This window comes from Cydia fagiglandana, chromosome 1 (assembly GCF_963556715.1).
Source record: "Cydia fagiglandana chromosome 1, ilCydFagi1.1, whole genome shotgun sequence".
Lineage (NCBI taxonomy): Eukaryota > Metazoa > Arthropoda > Insecta > Lepidoptera > Tortricidae > Cydia > Cydia fagiglandana.
In genome coordinates, this window is record NC_085932.1 from 12046473 (window position 1) to 12067749 (window position 21277).

The window sequence follows — 21277 nt, forward strand, 5'->3', positions numbered from 1 at the left end:
AGTTTTTAGCAACCGAATTATGATCTAAAAAGCTTTACCATAAATGGCCACAAAGGGTACAGTGACCACAAACGGTACTTCTCCCCTATAAATACTTCACTTTGTATGTATTTAGTTTTCAAGTCTCTAAATAAAGGCTAAACTAACACAAACGCGAATAAAAACCCACTGTAATACACCAATATTTAGCTACCGTGACTAATTAATGAACTGTTATAGATAGAGAACCAATGGTGATGAACTGGGTGCGTAGCCAACGTGCAATCGTTAACGCACCGTAACGAAACAAAACTGTCGCACTGGAGTGGAAGAGTGATAGAGAGAGATGATTACGATACGCTGTGGAGCGTTAACGATTGGTATGTTGGCTACGCGCCAACTACTGAAGACAAAAAACCGTTAATATCTAGTTTACTAGAATGAACGGTCAGAACTATTCCATCTAAGTGTCAGGAATCCATCTAACGATCAGAACTAGTGCATAACATATTGGCCTATGGAAATAAAATAGTGTATAAATTGTATACCTACATATTGAATACTGATGTCTCTACACTTTAGGTTGTCAATAAGTCTTTGTTAAATGGGTACGAGTCATGGGTGCGTAATTGTTCGCTGCTAAATATTCAGTTATGACCGGTTAATCTAAATGCTTTGTCATATAAAAACATTGTTTCATTTGTTTCTAATTAGTAGCAATATTTTTAAAATACATTTTAGATACCATCCGAACTGTTACACAATTATTCAAGTATTTTTCGGAGATATGCAAATAATCCGCTTGTCGAACAAAGCTGATGTGTATACCTTAAGCTCTTTATGGGATCACTGCCATCCCCAGACCAGTAGGTTCGAAGGTAAGATCACCGCCAACAATCATTAACTCAATATGACAACTTTTTCTTTATTGATGGTATGTAGTATGAACTTACATATGTTGTAACTATATATCGCTAAAATTTGTCATGACGCGTGAATTTAAAAATACGCATATACCTATCGTGGTTAAATAGGGCAGGGTCATACGTCAATCAAATATAAATAATCTGTAAATAATAATCGAAGCGTCAACTGGGATGTCTACTCATGTAATGCGTTGTGTTTTATTATCCGTTTATGTAAGTATTTGAAATAATCATTATCAAAACAGATAGAAAAACTACAAAATAATCAAAGGCACTTACATGGTTTCATCAAAAGTCTACTAGTCTAGAGAAATATGTTTTTCTACTCGAGTACTTTTATCTGTCATTTACATAGTCACGAACGAACATATAAGGGCATAAATTATTCATACTCCTTAAAGTCTATAGTCTATTGCCCAAAAAAGCACTTGTGTCGTTTTAGAGACATTACGATACGGTAAGCTAGTGCAGGGTAGCAGGTGCCACATACCGGTACATTGCTCCCAACGTGACAAACGATTGAATGCATACGGTTTTTATTAAAAAAGAAACAAATTTGTACTGAGTTCATTGCTACCAACATAATAAAAAATACTTTTATACCCTACAGCATCACGACCCTGGTGCGGTGCGGTAGTGTGTAACGGCTTTAAAAAAAAACATAACCATAGACATTACTCGTTTGTTTCTCGTTTCCCGCCTTTCCCGGTAATTTCTTGTTCTCTGAGTACTTTGCGTTACTATTTGTTTTGCGTTCATAAAAAGTGTTGAAAATGGACAAAGAGGATTACATTGTGTCTACACCTGAAGAAATATCCGCTGCAGCACAAGCAGCGACCGAAAATTTGTTGCCTAAGTACTAAATCTCAGCACCTATACGACAAATCTTATGAGAAGTGCATGGCGTGGAGATTGGAGCACAAAACTTCGTCATTCTCTGAAAACGTCTTTGGTGTATTTTCAAAGACTAATTGGAAGCACCGGATCAGATCTATCTTTTAAGCAAGGTTGGTATATGTTATAAAATTTTTTGATACACATTTTTAGGGTACACAGTACAACGAGCTATATTTATGTACAATTTTATATTTTTGCATTGAAACTGAATATTATTTAATTCTCCTTTTTCTTGTTACAGGTTGCAGTAATATTTGGTATTATGGGTGCTTGTCGCATACAAGAGCTACATACATATAGTATAATACCTACTATCCAAAATTTACATTGACATTGTCATAAATAAAATTTTGTTTATATTTTTTTGTATTTTATTTAATATTGCCTACTCATAGAAAAAGCATTGTATGCAACGTTGTATAAGTAGTCAAAAAATGCTCATGGCGTATTTATTAACAATGTTCGCCTTCGGCTCACATTGTTACCCACGCCACTCACATTTTTTGACCCCTCTTATAAAACTGTTGCATAAAATACTATTACACTCTTCCACCTTACTCCTTTGTATTGTAATGAGGCAAAAAGTGTAAACATATCTTTGACGTCTACAACAACAACAACAAACCAATAATTACGGTAACCTATCCATGTTCCGATGAAACGGGTTCAATATTTACACCTAATGCATTATTTATTCCGAAACAATTAATCCAAAATTAGCCAACCAAGGATATAAATCGGTGTTGAAAACTATACTGCCTGCAATTACGTCCGTTTTGGATGTGTTAGTATTCCATCTAACTATGTATTTCCTTTTAAAAGCATCTGCCAAGTGGATGAATAATTTTAGCATCCTTACAATTACGGAAGAGGTGAAACTCCAGAAACGTAGGTATACGCACTTCATTTTTTGTTAGAACTTATCGCTCCTTCTAAGTACTCTATATATGATTGTAAATTAAAACGTATCCTGCCATATCGATTTTAATCCAAGAAGTATGATTTAAATAATAATAATGCATTTACGATATACCTATGTAAATACAATTTATTATCAACGTGAATGTAGTTTCGTGGTACACTCCAAAAGGTTCATTAATGTAATAACTAATAATTAAAACATTTTGAACACGTGTCAGTCCCTCTACACCATTTAGAATTTAAAGTTTATTGCGCGAAAATACAGGTAAAATAATTGAATGGATTTTCCAATGGGTCTTATCTTAAGGTCGTCACGCTTGGTGGAATAGATGTCTGCTGTGACTGAAATGATGAATTAAGGTGCAGATCAAATACACTTGAACATTCACTTGTAATGGTCATTCTAGCTAATGTTAAATTACAAAGCAAAGGTACAGGAGATTGAAATATTTTTTAAAGGCAGACGGTGGATGTTCTTACAAGTTACAGTCTAACGCCAAGCGCGCACCACGATTTTAATTTTTGCGACACGATTTTAGAATCGCGCTGTAATTTATCGCAGAAAATTCAGTGCGCGCACTGCGATGAAAAAGTCGACGATTTGTTCATTCTCGACATGGATGTCGTACCAGTCGCTTGTCGTGAAACAATATGCAATCGCTGTATGACTGAGTATTTATACCACAAAGGTGATCTCCTTCTATTTCTATAATTAAACGGTCAACATCTAGCGTCTAGAAGCAGGTTCCGATATGTTGACGCTTGGAGAGCGAAATGCCGACTGAGGTCCCGGCTGCGATTTTATTATCGCAGTGCGCGCGGGGCCATACAGCTTCGTATGCTGCAATTCACTTTGCGACAATCGCGTCGCGCGCTGTCGCGGAAAAATGTAACAAATCACAATTTTAAAATCGCTGCGATTTTTTTGTCGCATATGCGCGCACCGCCATATAAACCCATACGTTACATTTCTGCGACTAAATTATCGCGCGACAAAAAATCGTGGTGCGCGCTTGGCTTAATAACCACAAAAAAATGTTTGTTTTCGTTAGAATTTTCATATTTGGCTTACTAACAAAACTGTATAAAATGTCGATTTATTGCGGCCAAATGAAAACTAATTAGGATAAAATGTTAATTGTAAATAGGTACACCTAATTGACTATTGGATGCAAAAATGCATAATGGTAACTTAGACTCGTATATGAGTACCTAATCAAAAGTAAGTGTACGTCACATGTTTTGCGTTACACTCGTTAGATGTAAAATAATTATTGATTATCTTCGAAATGAAAACTAATTAGAATACTACTAGTGTCTGAGAAATTAACTTGATTTAAGCTCAGAAATTTAAACGGTATAATGGTCTTCGATATTATGTCCCCACCAACTCCCTACTCTTATCCTTCATAACGGACATCCGCGATGATACACAATTACAGGGCTCTTTTACAGCATTTACAGCTTTAAATGCCTTGGAAAGTGTATATTGTTTTCCATATTAATTACAGTTTAGAAAGAAACGTGTGAACAATTAACATGACTGGTGAGTAATTAAACGCAATTGACAGTAGACACGGCATGTTTTGCAGATAATTCATTGGCATGCTATTAAGATGCGCGGCCGGCGCGGACGACGCGTGGCGCGGAATACGTAATGGGAAGAAATCCGTTGTCTCGCTATCAATCATCAGCGACGACCTCGCTGTCCATGACCCTGATTGTTCACGGTGCCGTCTGTATTTCCGGCGATCAGCAATAACGTTGTACCCAAAATGATGGTACTCGTTTTACAATGAGCAAACCTATCATTAAAAAAGCGGCCACGTGCGGTTCAGACTCGCCCATGAAGGGTTCTGTAGCAGCAAGTAACATAATAAAATTGCGGTTTACGATTTATGACGTAATTAAAAAAAAAACTACTTAATAGATCTCGTTCAAACCAATTTTCGGTGGAAGTGTGTATAGTAATGTACATCATATTTTTTTAGTTTTATTATTCTCTTAATTTAGAATTACGGGGGGGGGGGACACATTTTACCACTTTGTAAGTGCCTCTCGCGCAAACTATTCAGTTTAGAAAAAAAATATACTACAAACCTCAATACCATTTTTGAAGACCTATCCATAGATACCCCACACGTATGGGTTTGTTGAATTTTTTTTTTTTTGAGTTTCAGTCTAAGTTTGGGGAACCCCCAAAATATATTGTTTTTTTCTATTGCTGTGTGAAAATCTTAATGCGGTTCACAGAATACATCTATTTACCAAGTTTCAACAGTGTAGTTGTTATAGTTTCGGCAAAAAGTGGCTGTGACATACGGACGGACAGACAGACAGATATGACGAATCTATAAGGGTTCCGGTTTTTGTCCTTTTGGCTACAGAACCCTAAAATGTACACGTACGTCATCTACGTTTTTGCTGACATTGAGTTTGTTTTTAACCCCCGACAGAAAAAGAGGGTCTGTCTGTGGCATCGTAACTCTCCGATTTTGATGTGGTTTTCCTTGCGGTGGTTTTTAGCTATGTTTGATAGAAATAGATCCAGTATTTGATGAATATCGTATCGGTTCGTTTCCGAAATTATGTAAGGCATTAAATGGTTTTTTTTTGGTATTTAGCGTACAGGGATTTTTAAGAATTTTATCCTCGTTTGCGTGTTTAATTCGTTCATACCGTCACGAAATGCATGATAAATTTGCTATAACTAATGAATCTGCGACAATACATTTTTAATTCGTATTCTGGGTAACAACAGTTGACGTCAATACTGATGAATGAATTGTCAGTCACAAGCTATTGATGGGTAGTTTGTGATAAGAATATTGTCCGCGACATTAGACTGGATCCCATATATTATGTTAAACACATCTGTTTGACGTCATGGTAATGGATCAGCACTACTCTTTGAATAAATCATTTTTATCACTTGGTAACTTAATCTCAAGGCTCAAATTCTTCATAATATTACGTTAATGATGATGTTGCAGTAGAGCTACCTACACACTTACTTGATGGACAATTCGCATAATGACGTTATTTTTGCTTAGAGCATTTTAGTAACTGGAGACGCCTTGGCTGTCATTTTCTGTATAAAACAGTCTGCCGATTTTTGCGGGGGAGGTCACGTCAAATGTATTGCTATTCCTACACGTTTGGTACGTAACGTACAAATAGGCATGTCAGTCCATACAAAAGTTTGACAATTGTACAAGGTTATTACCTGTATTTTTGTGATCTACAGGGTCTACAGTATGGGGTTCTCCAAAGAAGGAGTGTACAGGTTTTTAAAAGGTCGGCAACGAGCATGTAACACCTCTGGAGTTGCAGGCGTCCATAGGCTACGGTGACTGCTTACCATCAGGCGGGCCGTATGCTTGTTTACCACCGATGTGGTATAAAAAAATAAAGTAATTATTTCGATAAACTTACAACGCTGAGCTGTGATCACATGAGTTGTAACACTTGTAACGTTAACTTTAAACCACACAATCTGCAGAAACATACTAGCTATTTCTTTTAGTTTTGTTTATTTATTTAAACAAATAAAGTAAAAATAGGTGACTTTCCGCATGAAGGCATTATTTACCAGTCAACCATTGGGCTAAACAGAAAGTTGTTGTAATTAATATTTATTTTCTTATTCAAAGTATTTTTTGGGTCGCAGGTAGCCTGCTACTACTTACAAAATAACCTTATTTAACGGCGAAGCGAGGTGACAATAAACTCATAAAAAGCCGGCATCATTCTCGGTGTTACGTGACAACTCTCACACTCCATTTCACATAGTGGTTTTATTGATTACGGTGGATTTATTTATTAATAGACATCATTTCGATGTACCTATGCTGTATTGATGATTTGTTTTATTTTAATAATGAATGAATTATTTAATAAAATGAAATCAAACGGGCACAGTACCTAATTAACAACTAAAATATAATTTTAAATGTCTAATAATAACCTAGGCTAATTTGCATACTATATAATATTTACTATTAATACAGTAAAATTATACATTTTGCGTTTGCGTCAAATCCGGTAGTTCTGATTTTTTGCAGGCATGTTTATGATGTTGGCCCAATGAATAATCCAAGTTTGTGACCTCGGGCGCCGAACGCAACTTTGTCAAAAATCGAATAAACCGCATTTTTTTTTAGATTTGTGCGATTATAACCCTAAAGTACTAGTTTTTGATAGTAACTTCCTAGGGCGTTTTTAAAGTAGACTAAATTTGCTACAATAAGACACTAGAATTGTCTCTGTACATCTAATATTTTCCGAGATAAAGCCTTTAAAATTTTATAATTTTATTCAGTTGTTAGCTATAATATAAGGGTTATGTAGGTAATTTATATGGAATTCATCACCGCCACATTCTACAAAATATTTATTTTCCATAAAAAAATGTATGAGTGCCTATTTTGAAAAAAAATATTTTTTTTTTTTGGAAAATAAATATTTTGTACAACGTGGCGGTGATGTATTCCATATAAATTACCTACCTAACCCTTATATTATACCCTAAGAACAGATGTAAAATTATAAAATTTTGAAAGGCATTATCTCGGAAAATATTAGATATACAGAGACAATTCTAGTGTCTTATTGTAGCAAATTTAGTCTACTTTAAAAACGCCCTAGGAAGTTACTATCAAAAACTAGTACTTTAAGGTTATAATCGCCCAAATCTAAAAAAAATGCGGTTTATTCGATTTTTGACAAAGTTGCGTTCGGCGCTCGAGGTCACAAACTTGGATTATTCATTGGGCCAACATCATAAACATGCCTGCAAAAAATCAGAACTACCGGATTTGACGCAAAAGAGCCAGGTTACAAAATTCGACAAATTTACTGGATTATATGAGATACTTAAAAAGTTTTTTAATAATGGTTTCTACGTCAACGTGAACTCGTTTAAAAGATGGGCTACGTCAATGATTACTTGTGTACTGTGAATTATTCATACGACTAGTATTTTCAATTCAAATGTCCATTGATCAGTAACTTTTTTTTATCTAAATATAGGTTTTTCTCTATTACAGAACCTAGGAATATTTTAGATGGCGTCGACGGGTGTTTCAAGCCAGGCGAGCTCACAGCCATCATGGGGCCGTCGGGAGCTGGGAAGACGACCCTTCTCAATATATTGGCTGGTTACACGTACGTATCAAAACCATATAAAAACTAATCCAAATCCTAGGTACTAATAACGTTAATGTGAAAGTTTGTAAATATTTTTGGCTTTTGGATGTTAGTTACTCAATTGTACTAAAATGGCTGGAGAGGTACTTATACCTATGGTAGTAGGTGCTAACCCGGGATAGAAGTGACCTTTAATGTACAATTACGAACATCATAGCTGACTAATGACGGAAATCCGCGTTTGTTTTAGTAACGTAAACCACATTAAATTGGCAAATATTCGGAGTTAGTTTAGCTGATGTAAAGTGAAGTAGGTATTTATGAATAGAATAGACTTCCTGGCGGCCACTAGGCCAACAAGACTCCCGCTCTAAAATATTGTCCATTGTAAATAAATAAAGTCTAAAATATTTGCATATCCTTTATAACAGCTCCAGCAAATATTATTGCAAGAGATCTGCTAAACGGGTAATTACATTTTGTAGGTCGAATGCACCAAACCTTTTGCGCCTGTAACCATTTGCTTTGCTATAAGAAGTTCTATTAAATTTGAAGTCTCTTTGTTTGCTGTTGAATTACGGCTAGGTACTTAATTAGTTCATTGACGCGTGTATGGTGGAACGTGACTAAAGAAAAACTAAGTAAGAGTACCTACATTAGGAAATTTCATAGTTCAGTGCTACTCAGCACTCGGCTTTGATTGGTCGGTCTATCTAACAAAGAGTGCTCCCGGGACTGAATGCGTAAGCCGAGTACCGGTAATTTCCGACTCCGGGACTGATTTTATGTAGAAAATCAGTGAGCACACCCTTGCGGTAGATGCAACTGGCTCGTAAGCTTCATTAAACTTGTTCTTCCCTCAGTACCCGTGGCGCCAAAGGCGAGATCTCCGTGAACGGCGTGTGCGCGTGCGCCTCCCAGTCCGGCGGGCGCGGCGGCGCGCGGTACATCCGCCAGCAAGACGACCTGCGCGCCTACCTCACGGTCTACGAAGCCATGGCCCTGGCCGCGGCACTCAAGCTGGCGGACTTCTCCCCGCTCGAGAGGAAGGAGAAAGTTAGTATGGCTGTAAACGAAACAAATACGTAACCGACTATTTAAGAATGAATGGATCCTACCAATTCAATTACATTTGGCAACAGAATAAAAATAAAACTTTAACCATAGAGGTCGTCTTAATATATGTGGCTGGCCTGTGTCACCCTAACATCCAAAACGAAGCGATTAATCGGCTAAATTGGGACTAGCGTAACCGATAAGGCGATAATTATTGAAAAATGTTCTACTTTATAATAAGTGTGAGAGTGAGACTGTTGAGACTTGTATTGTTTATACTTTGATTTAAACCAGCTGCACTAGCCGCGGAGAGCCATAAACTTCTATAAGTATAATGACTCCAGACTGTAGATACCTATAAACAGAAATTATAACTTTCTCTTCAAAAGTAGGCAACTGGAAAGCTCATACATGCAACTCCTACAGAGATCGTACCATATTGCCCTGTACATCGGTGGACCTTATGTCTTTTATAATAAAGTCCGCCGATGTACAGTTAGGAGTGCTGCTGTTTGTATGCCATTAAACCTAACAAGCGTTTATACTCACAGCTGCATTAGCGAAAGCGAAGCGCTCGACCAACATTCTATATCTACATAAACAATTAAACATACTTACCAACTCTCTAGGAACGGAATATTCTACACAGCCTATTTTCTCGGAAACTACTGGACCAATAAGTTGAAATTTGGTACACTTATGTGAATTAGTGACCCAAAGAAGATGGACATGTTTTTTATAATTTTAAAATGCATAGGTTCGAAGTTGTTTAAGAAAATAGCCAAAAAATTACCATTCCCCCCTCCCCCTTTATCTCCGAAACTACTGGCTCTATTTTAACATATGGCCAGGACAGGTGCCATAGTCTCCTCCATAGTCCCGGCTACTAATCCACTAGCAGCTCAATCCTCTAACAACTCACTCGGAACTATTTTGATGGAGCAAGTTATATATATGTATATATATTGAATATTTTGAAGCCTACTGTAAGTGCTCTTGCGAATTGTATCGATTAATAAGTGTTTTTTATGTTTCAGGTATATGAAATTCTTTCACTACTAGGCCTCAGTGGAGCGGCTCAGACCCTTTGCAGAGACCTCTCTGGGGGCCAGAGAAGACGGCTCGGCGTCGCTTTAGAACTCCTCTCTGACCCTTCCTTACTATTTCTAGATGAGCCTACTACGTAAGTCAACTTTTCCTTTTTTTTTTCAAACTATTGACATATTCTTCACAAAAAATTAGCCGAAAGTATTATTGCATCAAAAATGTTTTTCCGATACCAGATTCAAGTTTGAACTCCGACCCGCAGCCTTTTATTGTGGGTATTGAATAATCTTTATGACATACTTAATCGCAGAGAATTATGTTAAATGGTGCAATTATACAATTACACATGAGTTGCCAAGAATAAATTAACTAGGTACTATGCTACCACGTATCATGAACATATATTTGTTTATTTGCCATTAAAAAGTAACTTAACAATTTCAGGGGGTTGGACTCGTCTGCATCAGCGTCACTCATCTCACTGCTGAGCAGCCTAGCCCGGGGAGGCAGGACGCTCATTGCGACCATCCATCAGCCTTCAGCGTTGCTCTTTGAGAAGATAGACTCCCTATACTGTCTGGTGGATGGACGTACGCTGTACAAAGGGCCAAGGGCATTGCTGCTGCCGGCGCTGGCGAGCGCGGGCCTGCGCTGCCCACCGTACCACAACCCTGCTGACTTCTGTAAGCACTAGAAACTTTAGCCATTAAAAAAGTTTACATTTATTCAAGCCTTATTTTAAGATTAGCATCAATTAAGTATTAATTATTTTTACGACGCTAGGCAATACATGAAACTTTTATAATTTTAGTTTTTAAACGTCTGATAGTTAAGTTTAATACATTCGAACAATATATTACCTATCTAATACAATCTATTAGGTACCTAGTCATGCTGTTGTCCTACTCTTTAGTTGAATTACACGCAGTTAGCTCCAATCTCATTTAAAATTAATCTAGTCCCACAGTAAGCAAAAGTTAATTTGCAAAGCAAACAGCTACGTATACTTAGGTATTTAATAGCAGAGTCATACTTTAATATCCATCATTGTTTGGCTTATCTCATCGCAATAGGATCTGCAAATTGTCAGTTATTGTGTCGGTAATGATACTATACTGTACTAAACAATCTCTGTTTGTATTATTTTACAAAACATAAAGTGACCCACTTTAACGATTAAAACAGTGCGAAAAAAATTTAATAGTGTACAGTCTCGTCAAATATATATTTACACTTTTGTACCTTACTCCTTTGTAATAAGGCGAAAAATGTTAACATATCTTTGACGTCGACTGTACCTACTTAGTGTCCTGTTTAGAGTAAGGAAGCCTCTTAAAGCGCATCGCGTCATAGTTCCGTGTATTGTATCCTACTATGTAGTCTGTTGCTATTTACCTATCGTTTCCTATATTCTGAGTTAAGTTAGCGAGTCACGCGCATCCTACAGTATTCATGGAAACATTGAATATAGAGATCTTTAGTCCGATACAAGAACATGAAACGTACCTAGACTTCTTTAAATTGATACCTACAGCACCTATCGGAAAGTACCTACCTGCATTATAACCAACTTTCGATACCCTACTGAGATGCTTTTCAATATAGCAGAAGTTTTAAGTGTACGCAAACTTTTTATTTATCAAACATTACGCAGATACCACAGACTAATAGCCCCTACAATCACATTTGGCAACAAACGCATAGCTCACTACCCCGTACCTCGCTGTAATAGTGCATGGTCTAAAAGGCATTTTTCATTTTTGGCACCATACTTATATAACAAAGCACACAAAACCCTTAATATAAACAACATTAGTAATTTTCAATTAAAAAACAAAATTAAGATTTGGTTAAAATCATTAAGTTATACTGAAGCAGAAGAGCTATTACGAAGCGTGTTCTAGTACATACATTCTAAAATAACCAGACACACACGCGCGTAAACACACAGAAACACACACATATTCTAAAAATCAGACACACAGAATACTCACACACGCGCGCGTACACACACATCACAGTTTCATCTTTCTTTAAAATTAATTTTAATATTGTTAAATATGTAATATAAAATGTCTAACATTGTAACATTACCTACGCTTGTAATTGGGAAGGAACTGGCTCTTGAGACACAGGGAAACCTACTTTGAGAGCCAGGAACCAATGTTATGTAACAACTCAAAGTTGCAATAAAGATTATTTTATTTTTTTTTATTTATTTAGTATAGTTCATTTTTTTAGCATTAGAATAAAGGTAAACAATCTTGCTTATTTCTTTCTAATGGTAAAAAAATGAACTATAGTCTGATGCATTCTTACACATTTTATTTCGATTTAGTGCAAGTGACAATGAACCGTAGGTTATTTATTATTAGATTAATAAAAGGATGCGGGCTTTTAATGTTGTAACGTTAAGCACACCAAAACACATCAAATAAGCATTATACTCGTTGTGAAATAAATATATTCCACACAATGTATAGTCTCGTACTGGAGAGGGAACAAATTTTCTTTCATTGTGATGATATTTTACTATTTTATTGTTAATCTCAATTGAAAAAGATTAAAGTTCACGACGCGCACGTCATTATTATTAAATTAAATGTGACTTAATCGCGTATACTTAAGTATCCAAAGTGTCGCTTAAGCGTCTAAGTGCAGGTAGCTAGATGCTGAATGTTGATGTCGACTTTTACCAATCTTTCTCCGGGACCATGAAGAGAATGTCGTCTTCGAAACGTCGAAGGTAATTTAAAAGCTTAAGCTTAAGTTAGCTTAAGTGTAGGTACGCGATTAATAATGAGTGAAAATCGTGAATGTTTGAATCAGTGGCACAGGTCATATATAAAATTTTATTGACTCCTTTCTGTTATTCTCCCCTATCTTATATTGTTTCAGTGATGGAGGTAGCATCGGGAGAGTACGACGTGGACCTCGTCAGGACGGCCAAGACGATGTTGCGATACAAGCCCGAGGCGAACCCGGATGCCAATGGCACCGCCAGCTGGAATGTCCCCACTATACCCGCATTACCTAGTCCATTAGGTAAGCTAGCTTATACTTATAGGTATACGAGTATACATAGTTTGGTGTTGTTCAAAAACGTGCTACAAGCCTGAATTTAAATTATCTTAGTCATTTGTCTTAATCTGTCATTTTGACTTATGGATTTGTAAGACAGGAATGGAATATAAATTAATGAATTGAGGCTTGTAAACATTTATGACTAAGGAAGATAGCCTCTAACGGCCTACCACTCAAGAAAATTTTACAGGGAAGATTGAATTAATAATTGCAATTGAAGTAAGCAATGCGCGAATTGAATGATTGCTATTAGCATTATCCAGGCGCTATACCTACTTTAGCTGCTATCACCAATTCCACGCAGACGAAGTCGCGGGTAAAAGCTAGTATTTGCATAGATTCAAAAATATAGGTACTTTGAGAAATTAAAATTTGTTTTCCAGATAACTCCTAATTAGTCCATTTTTCAGATATAAGTTCGGAGCTGAGATTCAAATCGGTTCTGGCAAATACCAAGCACCAGCAGAGCCACAAGAAGACGATGTACAGACAATCTGGCCTCTTGCGACAAACGTGGATCCTGTTGTACAGGAACTATTTAATCACTACTCGGAATTATGTAAGTCTCAGACAAATCCAAATTTACTTATCATAAATCAACTTCTTCTTCTTCCTCGCGTTATCCCGGCATTTTGCCACGGCTCGCAGAGCCTGGGGTCCGCTTGACAACTAATCCCATGATTTGACGTAGGCACTAGTTTTTACGAAAGCGACTGCCATCTGACCTTCCAACCCAGACGGGAAACTAGGTCTTATTGGGATTAATCCGGTTTCCTCACGATGTTTTCCTTCACCGAAAAGCGACTGGTAAATATCAAATGATATTTCGTACATAAGTTCCGAAAAACTCATTGGTACGAGCCGGGGTTTGAACCCACGACCTCCAGATTGCAAGTCGCACGCTCTTACCGGTAGGCCACCAGCACTTCCTTATCATTTATCATAAATCAACTTAGGCACTAAATTCACTTTATTTAACTGTACTAATTACCCTTTGTCACAGCCATTTTGAACATAGAGTTAGACCAGGAAAAGTCTGCAGCGAGTGCAGCGATTTGATAGCCCACGCAGTGCAAGTGTTATTTAATACGTCATAATTTCATTAAAGTTTTGACGTTTAAAATAACACTTGCACTGCGTGGGCTAGACTTTTCTTGGTCTAACTCTACTTATTTTCCAGTTCTCCCCCAGTATAACCATGTAAGGTGGTTGACAGATACAGAAAAGCAAGTTTAATAAATCAAACAGTTAAACTTAACTTTAACCCGACCGAATTTTCGACGCCACGTTTTGAAATTTTTATAAGGACATAAACACATACAGACCACAAAATAATAATTTTACACGTACCTCCTCAAGTAAAAACTTGAATAACTTATAGTTGAAATGCTATCATCGGGTTATAACTTTTTAGGTCTTGATGAAACTCAGAATGATCCATTATTATTTGTTAATTGATATGAGATTTGATTTTTAACAGTTCTGTTATTAAATATCATTGTTATTTAACAGTCTCACTTTATGCTCCGAGTGGCGTGTCACGTGATAATCGCTCTAATCTTCGGCTACCTGTACCACGGCGTGGGCAGCGAGGCGAGCTCCGTGCTCGGCAACTACGTCTACCTGTACGGTTCCATGCTGCTGGTGGTCTACACCGGGAAGATGTCTGTAGCGTTATCATGTGAGTCTTCACTTTACATACGTATTTGTCTCCACCCTTGTCTACCTGTACCACGGCGTGGGCAGCGAGGCGAGCTCCGTGCTCGGCAACTACGTCTACCTGTACGGTTCCATGCTGCTGGTGGTCTACACCGGGAAGATGTCTGTAGCGTTATCATGTGAGTCTTCACTTTACATACGTATTTGTCTCCACCCTTGTCTACCTGTACCACGGCGTGGGCAGCGAGGCGAGCTCCGTGCTCGGCAACTACGTCTACCTGTACGGTTCCATGCTGCTGGTGGTCTACACCGGGAAGATGTCTGTAGCGTTATCATGTGAGTCTTCACTTTACATACGTATTTGTCTCCACCCTTGTCTACCTGTACCACGGCGTGGGCAGTGAGGCGAGCTCCGTGCTCGGCAACTACGTCTACCTGTACGGTTCCATGCTGCTGGTGGTCTACACCGGGAAGATGTCTGTAGCGTTATCATGTGAGTCTTCACTTTACATACGTATTTGTCTCCACCCTTGTCTACCTGTACCACGGCGTGGGCAGCGAGGCGAGCTCCGTGCTCGGCAACTACGTCTACCTGTACGGTTCCAAGCTGCTGGTGATCTACACCGGGAAGATGTCCGTGGCGTTATTATGTGAGTATTCACTTTACATACGTATTTGTCTCCACCCTTGTCTACTTGTACCACGGCGTGAGCCAGTGCCCACCTCACTAGGCGAACTGCGTGCTCGGAAACTACGTCTACCTGTACGGTTCCATGCTGCTGGTGGTCTACACCGGGAAGATATCTGTAGCGTTATCATGTGAGTCTTCACTTAACATACGTATTTCTCTCCACCCTTGTCTACTTGTACCACGGCGTGAGCCACTGCCCACCTCACTAGGCGAGCTCCGTGCTCGGCAACTACGTCTACCTGTACGGTTCCATGCTACTGGTGGTCTACACCGGGAAGATGTCTGTAGCGTTATCATGTGAGTCTTCACTTAACATACGTATTTCTCTCCACCCTTGTCTACTTGTACCACGGCGTGAGCCACTGCCCACCTCACTAGGCGAGCTCCGTGCTCGGCAACTACGTCTACCTGTACGGTTCCATGCTGCTGGTGGTCTACACCGAAGACTTTCTCTTCCGGATTTGGCAAATAAAATGGGTTTTTACGAGCTTGTGTAGTGAAGCCTTGCCTTGGGTAGGTATGCATACTATTCACTATTGCAGTGTACATCTGGATTTGACCTACTTGTTCATGACAAAAGCCTTGCTCGCATAGGTATACCTACAAAACGTTAAACTTTGTTCAACTGTTACCTACCTATTTAAATTAAATAGGTACACCTAAGGTCATTTACCCTTGATTTTGTTTTAATCGCTTACTATCTAATATATGTTATAATTTAATCTCGGGTCTTATCCTATTTTAAAGATTAGAGACAAAATTAATCAGAAAATTGTTGGGAACCAAGGACATGCCGCAGCTGCGCAACAAGCCACAACATTGTATTTATCAGTAACTTATCGTAAAACACTATCTCGGATTCACGGCATTGTCGGGAATATGTACCTAAATTCTTAGTACATGACTTTTTCACCTTTATAAAATTATGACAAAGCCTATTTTAATACCTGCGAAGCCTGAGTTGCGGATTATAAACAATGTATCATCACATATATCATAAACTCTCTTTTATGCATTCTAAAACCGCAAATTATGACCAGCATATAATAATAATAATAAACTGTTTTATTTTATTGTTACAGTTAACCTGGAGATGAATATATTAAAAGGAGAACATTACAATAGGTGGTACAATTTAGGACCCTATGTTGTCTCTATTTTGGCGGTAGAGCTACCATTTCAGGTGAGTTATTTTACTTATTGTAGCTACCAACAGCACCACACTTATTGATAGATATTATTTCGTTTAAAGTGACAATCCATTTCCAACTGCAGCTGCAATACTGTTCATTTTCTATGGAAATTGACAATGACAGCGACGCGTTTCCATAGTAAAATGAACAGTATTGCAGCTGCAGTTGGAAATGGAATGTCACTCTTAAATAAGCTAAGTATAAGAATGGCCAGTTAATTGAATCAACGATTCTACAGTAAGTCGTTCAATAACCGTAAAATATAGAAAAACTAACACTCCCAACACATCCATCATATCAAGTTTTGACGAATGCAATTTCACACGTAATTATATCGGACTGCCATTATCAATTAGAATTGTACTTGTCAGTTTTAAAAGAATCAGATCCATCCAACAGTTATATTATAATTACGGTAGCAGACGTTTCTTCTGAGTGAAAAATATTAAATCGGTTGGTCATTTATTAATAAGTCATAATTAAGTGATTTGGTCCGCAGATGATCTCTTGCGTATCGTACGTGGTGCTGTCGTACTGGTTAACAGACAATCCTCTGGAGCCGACGCGAGCGACGCTGTTCTTGGCTACCATAGTCACCACCTCTCTCTGCGCGCAGTCATGGGGGTATTTCATCGGTTCGACGACCCCTACTAAGGTAGGACTAAGACAATTTTGTTCTTGGTGTTGCAATACCAAAAACTTCAAATTACCTAATATATACATTTATTACTTAATTCTTCGAAATTATTACATTGAGGTACCTACATATACCTTCTTCTTCTTCGCGTTATCCCGGCATTTCGCCACGGCTCATGAGAGCCTGGGGTCCGCTTGACAACTAATCCCATGATATGACGTAGGCACTAGTTTTTACGAAAGAGACTGCCATCTGACCTTCCAACCCAGAGGGTAAACTAGGCCTTATTGGGATTAGTCCGGTTTCCTCACGATGTTTTCCTTCACCGAAAAGCGACTGGTAAATATCAAAAGGTACCTACATATACCTATCAGTAGGTAACTACAGGAATAGATTATATTTAAAGCTATATGTTTGTGTCATTTTCAGATTGCAGTGTTCATAGGGCCTATATTAGCGTGCCTGTTCTCGGTATTCGGTTTCTGCCTGTCTTTAGCGGACACGCCCATGGGCTTCCGATGGTTGCACTACATCTCCTACTTCAGGGCCGGCTTCCATGTGGCGGTGCATTCCGTATACGGTTTCAACAGAACCAACATCTACTGTTCCAAAGGTAAGGTTCTATAGCGCTTTTTCAAAATTATTATACGGGTAATCTTTTTCAAATATGAATTCACATTATCAGTACCTTATTGTACGATGCTCGTTAGAATTTATTGGTGCATCCCATTTCCCACATTGGATGTTATATTACAAAATAATGTATAACATCGTGTGATATGGACAACGTGATAGTATTGATAATGTTTTATTAAGTTGTCCTTGTCACACTGTGTTATACATAGCAGGCATAAGTAACAGCTAATTTAGAGTAGGTACCATAAGTCGTAGGTACTAATGTTGTACTTACGAATGCATATCTCTACCAATAGAGAATAAACAGTTGTCATTTATTGAACACAAAAAATAAAATAAATTAGATAAAATAAACAAAACACTAAACAAAACTTTAAACATGACACATACCTATAGGTAAACAAGTCGTTATACCTACGTATTATTTTTTGTATTATGTAGTTATGTACATATAGATCGTGCCATTCACTAAGACGCGTGCCTTGACTCGTATTATCATGTTATTAAAGTTTAGATTTGCCAAATCGGCGCGTTATCGTGGATGACACGAACTATATTTATACGTTAACCCATAAGGCCCGCTTGCACCATCCCACTAACCCGAGGTTAAGCGGTTAAACCGTCAACCCAGTGTCAAATTGCTGGTAACCATGGTAACTCTAGGTTTAACCGGTTAACCCCGGGTTAGTGGAATGGTGCAAGTGGGCCTAAAAAGTGATAACTTACGAGTACATCACGTTTGTTTCAGAATACTGTCACTACCGAACTCCAAGTAAGTTTCTAAGCGAAATGGACATGAGTCACATCGACGTCGGCGGGAACATGACCTTCATCCTCGGCATGACGGTCGTCATGCACACGCTCACTTGCATAGCTTTATGGTACAGGCTCAACAAGAGGTGAAACAAGAACGGTACAGATGATAATGTACCTATGAATAGACAGTTTACCTTAATTATAGTGTCAATGGCTACCCCTGTAAGTGCCACACGCATCATCCCACTAACTAAGGGTTAAGCGGTTAAACCGTTAACCAAGTGTCAAATGGTTGCCACCATGGTAACTCCAGGTTTAACCGGTTAACCCCCGGTTAGTGAGTGGCGCTAAGTGGCAAAACTGTATAATACAATTTTCTTATTACAGTTTTTCTAATGGGTTGGATGGCTTTGCTTAAATAAAATGTTTTCTGAAGATTATATCCAGTGTATGTATGTAAAGGTAATAATTACTAGAATATAGGTTAAATAAAATCTCTATAATTAATTGATCGAGGTTCCTTGAATAAGGAATGGCCAGAAGGGTATTGTTATTAAACGTTATAATTAGGAGTTCCTGCCAAAACGAAGATGTCTTAAAATACTTAACCTCGTGCCGCCCAATGTACAATAGGATGTACACTCAGTTTCGATGGAATGTCAACCTTAATTTAAAGCAAAGTAGGTAGCATTTCATTTGTCTCGTAAATTTTTCGAACAAATGAAATTCAACCTAATTGAAAATACAATAAGATTCTAACTTCCTTGGCTATAATTTTGTATGGTGGGCGGCACGAGGTTAATAAAAAATTGCTCAATTAGCTTGCCTGGATCTGAATTATAACCATGACCTTGTTAAATCTGATCTGAAGTGATTTTATTTGTTCGTATTATTTACATATATCGTCGGGTGACAAGCAAAACTCACTAAGTACTATCAAAAAATTAAAGTAACAATGCACTTTATTACACTTGTAACACGGTCTATTGACCAATAATTTCAATGATGTTAGTTAGTGACTTTTGCTTGTCACCTGACGATATGTACCTTAACTTTAAGGTACCTATTTAACGTTTATTTATGGTAATTAGGTTAATGACAAGTATTAATGTAATCTTTAACAAACATCCTAAGTGTTAACTTGATTTAACTGTGTTTGTATGTATTACCTATTACCTTAATGTCTGCTTCATGTTTATGGTACCGTTTTTATGTAAACATTTAGAATCGGTATTTGTACACATTTTTTAATTGAATTACCTGTTTTCCCATTTAAGCCGCAAAAAAATATCGCAAAAAGTTCAAGCCGTCTTGACAACAAGTTTAACAAATTTGTTATAATGATTGTTGTTTAGAGTGCCTAAATAGGGTCAAAACTTGTGTTGTTTCTATCCTACATTGCTTAATAAAGGTTTAATAAGACTATATTTAGTTACATTCAAATCACCCAGTGAAATTCATGTAAGTACATAATTAACATGTCATTTGTAAGTGTATAAATACCTACATTCTAAAATTGTACCGTTAAAAACAGTAAACATAGATATGTATCTAATTTCAGTCTTTCAGCTTTCAAATCGTTACTGTGACACATACCCACACATAAATGTGTACCCATTGTAAGTATACAAGTGTACCTTATTATAAGATAATGCAAAGTAGTTTCGACCGCAAAAACTAATGAAGTACAAAGGTTAAAGTTATGAGTCAAGCTTATAATTTTAACATGGGTTAGGTACCTACCCATGATGGTCGTAAAACCATTAAATCGAGTAACGCGTCTCAATTTAATCTTTAGGGTATTTTAATCAACTCATTCCTGTAATCACCATAGAGTCTATTGTTTGTTAAATGTATTTGTATTTAGAACTCGAATCCTAAGTACTTAAGTAAAATAAATAATGAAGTACGTAATCATTTATTTTTATTATTCCATGTTATACAGCGCCAAGTTACTAGTAAGTATGATCCCTCTTCATAAAAAAAATCTTTTTATAACAGTTTACAATACGCTTTTGTTAAATCTCTACCTATCACTGGGCTTGAACGCAATACTTTATGTAGAACAATTAATTAACTACCTGAAAATACGTAAATTACCGAGATTATCAGATATATTTAAATTTATAAATATTTAAATATATAGTCCTGCTCGTCGTTTTCGATTACGGCGGCTCTACATGTCATTATGTATGGACGTTGTCTAGTGTGAGCTCTAATGTGGCGGGCCAGGCCGAACTTGCTCTTAAATACTCTATGGCACGCGTGACAATAAAGTTGGCCCGCCGTTAAACGTGTACATACACATAGGAGGGCTTTCTTTCCGTAACTGGCGTTTTACGTCTAGCCTTGTGAAGCGGTTATCTTCAAATGTTTTGACACCGTTATGGATGGTAGAGCGCCAAGATGACCTTCTTCCAGCAAGTCGCTAACAGTCAGGGTCGATGGCGCAAGCGGTCAGATGCCGTTTGAGCGCTTTGTAGCGCAAGTGCTGACCACCGTGCTTCCGCTTTCCCATCGTCAACTCAGAGTAGAGAACAGCTTTAGGCAAGCAGTGGTCATCCATTCGAAGGACGTGCCCACACCATCGTGTAATATTTCACAATCAGTCATTAATGAAGTCCCCCTACATTTCCATCACACTGGT

General features: G+C 37.7%; 1 protein-coding gene across 1 annotated transcript in view; it reads left to right on the top strand.

Moving 5' to 3' along the window:
* The window catches only part of LOC134664362 (ATP-binding cassette sub-family G member 1), a 35446-nt gene extending 14899 nt beyond the window's left edge, over window positions 1–20547 (top strand). Inside the window, exons 3-13 of the mRNA XM_063520945.1 lie at window positions 7772–7889; window positions 8735–8927; window positions 9965–10110; window positions 10419–10657; window positions 12873–13019; window positions 13469–13617; window positions 14571–14739; window positions 16491–16591; window positions 17101–17256; window positions 17668–17851; window positions 18623–20547. Of these exons, the coding sequence (XP_063377015.1) occupies window positions 7772–7889; window positions 8735–8927; window positions 9965–10110; window positions 10419–10657; window positions 12873–13019; window positions 13469–13617; window positions 14571–14739; window positions 16491–16591; window positions 17101–17256; window positions 17668–17851; window positions 18623–18777 (1757 nt within the window). The 3' untranslated portion in view covers window positions 18778–20547. The remainder of the gene's footprint in view (window positions 1–7771; window positions 7890–8734; window positions 8928–9964; window positions 10111–10418; window positions 10658–12872; window positions 13020–13468; window positions 13618–14570; window positions 14740–16490; window positions 16592–17100; window positions 17257–17667; window positions 17852–18622) is intronic.
* The last annotated feature ends 730 nt before the right edge of the window (window positions 20548–21277 follow it).